The sequence below is a fragment of the Eleutherodactylus coqui genome, chromosome 5 (assembly GCF_035609145.1).
Source record: "Eleutherodactylus coqui strain aEleCoq1 chromosome 5, aEleCoq1.hap1, whole genome shotgun sequence".
NCBI classification, from domain to species: Eukaryota; Metazoa; Chordata; class Amphibia; order Anura; family Eleutherodactylidae; genus Eleutherodactylus; species Eleutherodactylus coqui.
The window spans coordinates 214,024,885-214,032,262 of record NC_089841.1 but is presented as its reverse complement, the minus strand read 5'-3'; the positions used below and the strand labels follow the sequence as shown (position 1 = coordinate 214,032,262).

The window sequence follows — 7,378 nt, the reverse complement described above, 5'->3', positions numbered from 1 at the left end:
TCAGATCACTTTTCAATACAATTTTGGGTGGTCGTCTCAAAAGAGGTTTCACTGTATGTTTAGCCCAGGCATGATTAAATTTACTTACTGTTGATTTTCCAACCACATCAGCTGGAAGATTGTTCTAAGAATCTACTAGTCTTTCAGTAAATATCATTGCTTCTTGCCTTCTCCAACCATTTTTAGAATGCGACCCCCTTCTTCTTGTGTTTAGTTTCTTATTAACAAACTTTCCTCCTGAACCTCATTTATACCTTTATCATATTTGAAAGGTCAAACTGAGGGCCACATCAACATTATGGTTGTCTTCAAATGGCTGTTTGTAATTGTAAGACTGCATTTTAAAGGGTTATATTAAAAAAGGGGGTAGGAGAGAACAGACAGATGAAAGCAAGGATCTAGTCCAGGAAACAAATGGGACACAAGTCCTCCAACAGACACTTGACTCAACTGCCAAGTAGTTAGAGAAAAGGATAAATCATGGGAGTTGGCAGAGGCTGGTGAAAAGTCCCCCAAAAATTCCTTAGGACAGAGCCCATACTGATTGGGTTAGGCCGTAGTACAACGCAATGTCTTCTCTGATCCATGCAGCATGCTCACAGGATGTGGACAGGCAGGATGGAACACATTGTCCTCTGCAGGATGGTAGCAAGGACCAGAATGGATGTACCAGCCGTGGCCTATGCTACGGCAAGCAGCGCTGTACTGCAGGATAGGCTTAGCAGAAGAAGCAGACAAGGGAGTGCACACAGACTCCAGGGGCAGCAGTAACAGCTGCAGTACTCAGTCTGCATACACCAGACGTAGCAGTGTAGGACCGCGATGGTGCTTATGATCCTGGTACCAATTGATAGGCTGTAAACAAGTACACATTGGGCCACATAAAAGGGACATGGTAGCCAGATTTATCCAACAGGCCTTGAGTTTGGCATGTTGTCTAGACTAACCACACCGGAGAATACTGTGGATTTGCTGTGTGCAATATCCATTGCATTTATAGCAGCAGCATCTCATCCATACACCATAGAAAACATCCACACGGCGTTGACCTGCAATAAATTAAATCTACACCTTATCAATTCACGTAAAGTATAGTAACCGTGCAGCAATTAGGCTAGAAATTGTACAACAAAAACTGCACCATTTGGCGCGGTTTTTTTTGCCACTGCGGATTTGTCACTACAGAAAACTCATTGGACATCACCTAAAGATTTTGATCATGTCCTTTTTTCTTCACCTTCCGGCAACTGAAAATAACTTCTATTCTAAAGCTCTGGTCTTTATTTTAAGGAGAAAAATATATATATATATCCTACCAGTGCAGTTTTTGTTGTGAAATTTCTAGCCTAAAGGCCCATTTAGACACAATTATCACTCAAAAGATGTCATTTGAGCAACTTCTGAGCGATAATCATGTGCATTAACAGCGCAAGATGATGTTTATCACCTTGCGCTCCGAGCAGGGGATGCAAAAGATAAGCGGGGCCGCTTGTCTTCTGCATCCAGCTGTTCTCTGCTCGGAGCGCCCGGTTGTTATACAGCTGAGCGCTCCGAGCAAGGTATGCAGAACAGAGCTGGAGCGCTCTGTTCTTCATACCCTGCCTGTGTTCAGTGATACAGCTGAAACAATAGTATCCCGCTGTGAATCCCTGCTAAGGCTCATCGTTGTCTTTTAGTATGCTGAAAGATCAGCGACGGCTTAATGAAAACTGCACGATTATCGCTCAAAAGACGGCTTTTGCGCAAATTTTGAGCGATAATCAATAAAGGGTGAAAATCCGCTAAACTAAAACTACAAAACTGCATGTTGCAGCCAGCGACCCAGTAGTCTGGACTTATGAAGAGTGTTTGGTCAATAAGGATAGCCTGACACATTCTCACATAATAGCAAGGAATTTCTTCTTTCCAAGCGGGTGTTCATCCAACCAGGGAAAACGAGTCGTGCACCAACCTTATTTACATCAGTGAATAGCAACCTCAGCGACTTGTAGAAAGATTTTAATGACAAATATCTTTCAAGTAAACCACTGTGCAAAGAAACACACACTTAAAAATGCTTCCAGTCATATCCATAAAACAAAAACACCAGAAAGTATCAGTAATATAAAAAAGTATAAAAATACAGTTTACAGCACATACAAAACCACCAAAAATCATAACATCTGCAAAACCTATCTTTACAAACCAGTCATTAAAAAAAGGTCATTAAGGATTATATACAACTAGAAGGTGCATTGGCATCGGGGCTTTGATTTTAGGCCCACAGCTGTAATAAACACAGTAACATGATTAATACTGGATAACAGTGTAACTGCCATAAATTAAATAAGTTAGTTCACATTTTTGCTTGGCACGCCCCTTGAAGGCATAGATTAGTCTAATGTGTATTTAAAGCTGTCTTTAATAGTTCCATGTCTTTTCTTCTTTTCGATGCAACTCTTCGACATTCATAGGCCTCGTGCTGTAGAGGAATATAAGTATCCAGTAGTCCCAAGCCCTGCGGAGCAGGACTCATGAATAGTCTTGTCCAAGATGGTTTCATCTTTCCTTTGTATCCAATGAAGGCAATGCTACCTAAGGAAAACATATACTGAAGGTTATAAAACGGTCCATTTTGCAAAAGCACAACTAAAGCATAATTAGCTATTATATATATAGGGAGATATATATATATATATATATAAATAATTTTTTTATCTCTATTGCTCTAATCAAATCAATCAGCAACCTATTTCCAGACCTACTGAGAGAATATAGGTAGTTATTAAATTCTTACCAAGGCCCATTAACCTGTTTGAAGTGTCAAAATGGTCATGGCAGCAGATACACAAATAAAGCCTGAATTGTTGAGTCATTAATTTTCCTTCCCCCCCCCCCCCCTCCATCATCTCGTACTCAACTCCCCCCCTCCATCAACTCGTACACATACATACTTTAAAAAGGTAACCCCCTATTTATTTTACTCGTAGCGCATTCATGTTCCGCAGCGCTGTACATCACTTGATGTAGGGTTTTGGTCCCCACATCTGAATTCACCTATTTGTAGGTATGCTCCCCCTCCCATACTCCAAAAATATACTAACTCCCTGCACTTGTTGTCCTTGGTCAGACTTGAACCCAGGACCCCACACTGCAAGACAGTGCTAACCACTGAGCCACCGTGCTGTCCGCACACCTAGCAGGTTGCATCTTTCCTCCCAGCTCTCACCTGCAGCTCCTCACTCCCCCACACAGAAGAACCAAGTAGTAAAAGCCAAGATTCTGGGCCAAGCTAAGCTTTAGCCCTTACACTTTCATTGCCGCAGTCACTTAGAACATATGTAATACATCATTACTTTAGGCAGTAAAAAGGCATTAATTCAAGAAAATTACCTTCAATTTAAAATAGACCGGTTGTTAATGTCAAGCAGAATTTTTATGATTCCAAATCTAATTACATTAAACATGTCTTTCAGTACCTAAAATTGGCTTTCAGGATTTCCAGAAATGTATAAATAGTTTGCAGGAAAGAAGAAGAGAAGGAGAAAAAAAAAAGAAAGGGGAGGAAAAAAAGAGAAGGAAGAAAAAAAAAAAAAGACATGATATTGTACAAAATCAGTAGTCCAGTGACCATTAGGGCCAATGCTATGCACTGTACTTTATAAGAAATAGAAGGCTACACTTTGCTTGCACTCTTGAACTACTATGTGCAACTTACCTTTGTTCTGAAGCAATGCGGGTTTGGCTGTTCCAAGGGAGTACAAGTGTTGTGCGATTTTACCATAATCATCTATGTATCCACGGGATGCAATAGCTACTATTGATCTAGTCCATAAAATAAGCAGATCAAAAGTCAATTAAATGTAACAACTATTAATGCACAATGGGAAAAAAAAATCACCAAGCTAAAAAGGGGTAGTTTCATCAAAGATAGTGACCTTCAAAATGCATTTTTAAGTGGAATGAACCGCTCACCACAGGTCCCACACCTGACAGTGCAGGCAAACAGCTGCTTTTGCAAGAGAGAACTGGAGAACCATGTCTTTTCCCTTGGGTAGCAGCAGCTGTGGTATAACATGGTGGCTATTCAGATGAATGGCCGTCAGTGTATTACAAGGACGGCTCGAGTTTGGCAGACCAGGCACTGCTGGTACATCATAACTCTGAGAGGTGAACCACTCCCCTGATGTCCAAATACCCTGACAGGGGTTCTCTGCTTTACACCATACCTTCTTCTATGAAAGGTCCCCAGATAAGCTGTAACCCTAGCGATCAGCTGTGATTGGTGGAAGAATCCAGAAGAAGTGTTCCTGCACCCCTTCAGGAGAAACTAGCCTTTACATAGTTCCCATTCAAACTAATAAGCTGTTTAAAGGGTTAAAGACTGGACATGCTGGGTCTACAGGAATTGGAAACTGGTTGTAAGCCAGAGGGATTGCCACTAAGAAATATAGATTCTCACTGCAGAGAGTCTGGCCTGACCATGTATGGAATGGCTGGCAGGTGAAGAAAAAAAATTATTTATCACATTTTCTCTGCCATAAAAGGGTATTTGAAAATCGATTTTTTTTTTACAGCAGACAACCCTTTAAGAAGGGACACCGTCAACACCCTTGAGAACCATAAACTACCTGAGGGAATAGGGAATCAAGGGAGGTAGGTTTCATACTTATTGGGCGCACTGTTCCAGTGCTGTGGCAGCAGCTTGTCTCTTTCTGCACACATTTACCATTCATCTCTAGGTGAGGTGCATGCACAGAAAGTATCAAAGCTGCTGCCATGTGAGATTTAAGGGGACACAGCGCAGTCAGTATGAAAGACTCCTCCCCATTCCTTCACCTTTGACCCCCATAACTTACTTTATTGGGCTCAGAAGTGATGAGTCCCTTTAAATTTACATGCTCTGATGCTCACATATACAGTTATTACATATGTTAAATAATACCCCCCTACTGATAAAAACTAACTTCACTTGGCATAGAATGAACCTGCCTTAGTGAGCTCTTTACCATAATCTAGAGACCCCAAAAATACACCTTTATATTAGTAATTAATCTGTCCCTGACTGGGTCTGTGTTTACTAGAAAAGTTCCGAACTAAATATATAAGTTTTGTTTCACTTTTGTAGCCTTTTTTTGTTCAAATTTCAGCTCCGCATCTGTGGTGGTGCCGGTTATTTCTGGTATAATCACAGCAATGTGGCAACTCGTGTGCAACGTCAGGGTTTCCATCACAGTGGAATTAAAGATGGCCCCATCAAAAAGAAACATTGAGATTGCTTGCAAGTCGCAGTAATGCTGCTATATTACATGATTTGGGGCAGATCTAGCCTAATTGTTGTTGGCGTGTTAACATTTCTCTTCACTTGATGCTTAACCCAAAGAATCAAAAATGCGGTAACCACAAATCTCTATTAACCTTCCGAAGACAGAGCAAGTTTCCAAAAAAAAAAAGGATTTGATACAGAAAGACTTTTAAAAATAAACACATTTATACCTTTGAGGGATTCGGTTTTCTAAATATTTTTCCAGCCGCTCAAGTTCTACTTTTGAAAAGTTCAAGTTTTCCTTTACTGCTCCAGTGCAAGCGTCAATGACAACAAGGAATAGACCGACTGTTCGGAAGGGATACTTTGTGCCATTAACCTGAAAAACACATGAAGGTAACAAAAAGATTGCCAACCATAATAGGAATCCAAGCCCTGTTCTCTCGCATCCCCCCATCCAAACCTATGAGGACATTTCTTAGAATAAGAGCCTTTAATCTTTCTGAAGAGACTGAAAAGCTGGAGAAGCTGGAGAAGCTGGAGAAGCCTAAAATAGAGAGATTTCTGGACAGAATGACAGCCAAAAAGTTTAAGTCAATAAATAGCAAGTCGGCTAATATTTTACTTTCTAAGCTCAAAGGACAATGTTCTTCTCAGTGCAGAACTAAAATGTAGCATTTCCACCACCTTCTGTTGTCAGAATACTACTGACTCTACAGTTTCTAGAAACTTTCTAAACTTGTTAAAAAGAGAACCTGTTACACTGAATATACCGGCCTATGGACAAGCAGAAAGTTAGAGAACAGGAGGGGCTGACAGATGTATATGGTAGTGTGGGCAGGTTTAGTAAGTTATTGATGTGAACCCTGCTTCATCTCAGCTTAGGAGTTAGTGATTGTACTACCTGACAGCCATCTCTGTATTCACATGTACACAAGGAAGGATGTCAGTCACTGAGTGAGGGCCCCCGGAGTGAGCAGAGTCAAGACATACAGAATCGCTTTCCACAAACATATACAGGGCGATTCCAGAGGAATGGTGCAAAAGGAACGCTGATTTATTCATACATGAACTGACATACAACAGCCATGAAAAAATGACATGAAAACATAAGAACTCGTCAAGTTTTTAAAGCACCTCACAGATGTTTGTAGCGGGCACAGAAATAATGCATCTCTGCTACAGTGGAATCAATAACCGAGCATATGCTGGGAAGCATTTGAGGAGAACTGGACTGCCAACGTGACATCTGTTGGGTCACCAACAGCACCCACATCCAACATCTGCAAGGTCCATTAAAAACTTAAGTTCGGCCTCATGTCCACGGCCGGGTCGGATTCTGCATGCGGGAGCCTGCAGCTGAATACGAACCTGCCCGCACCTGAGGACCTCGCTTACCTGTCCGGGTCGTCACTGTGGATGTGTGCGGAAGCGCCAGCCGGCGCCCTGCCACACGTGCAGTATAGATTTTTCTTTTTTTTAATCTCCTGTCATCTGTGCGGGAACTGCAGTGAAATGGAGCACACTGCGACCAAAAGGTCTGCAAAACAAATCTGCATGCTTTATTTAAGCTGCAGACGCCCATGTCTCCCTATGGATGGCTTGAATTGTGGATGGTCCATGTGGGTGCCACAATTCAAATTTGCTCGTAGACATCGGGCCTTCTATCTTTTCTTGCCATTCTGGCTGTTGTAGGTCAATTCACTTATAAGTATGCTTTAAAAGGTGGTTTCACATCAGCATTAGGGCTCAGTTCAAGGTTTCCATCTCTCAATTTTTGGAGGATGTAAACCTGAAATGAACTGATCAGTTTTTCCCCCCATTGATTTGAATGGGTTTTCAAAAAAAACCTGAAGGCATTCAGTCTGCTTCAGTTCTGTTTTGCTTCAGAGAGATGGAAACCCTGAACTGAGCCCTAATGCTCTGCATGTGCCAGATCTGCCACGAAACCTCCGACCGGAGGCTCCAGCGCAGATGTGAAGCCACCCCAAGTCAATTCTGGAGAGAGAAGTCTAAGGGTGTTTTTAAATGTTTATGACATGAGTATTGTTAGTTTCCTAATGGTTAGACTAAAAGTAGTCTGCAAACATAACATTTAGCGTCTTTTTAATAAATTAAACATTAAGAAGTCTA

General features: G+C 41.5%; 1 protein-coding gene across 1 annotated transcript in view; it reads right to left on the bottom strand.

Moving 5' to 3' along the window:
- Window positions 1–1,982: 1,982 nt before the first annotated feature.
- CEMIP2 (cell migration inducing hyaluronidase 2) overlaps window positions 1,983–7,378 on the bottom strand; it is an 83,645-nt gene continuing 78,249 nt past the window's right edge. Inside the window, exons 22-24 of the mRNA XM_066604175.1 lie at window positions 5,476–5,624; window positions 3,698–3,804; window positions 1,983–2,574 (exon numbers count right to left, since the gene is read on the bottom strand). Of these exons, the coding sequence (XP_066460272.1) occupies window positions 2,378–2,574; window positions 3,698–3,804; window positions 5,476–5,624 (453 nt within the window). The 3' untranslated portion in view covers window positions 1,983–2,377. The remainder of the gene's footprint in view (window positions 2,575–3,697; window positions 3,805–5,475; window positions 5,625–7,378) is intronic.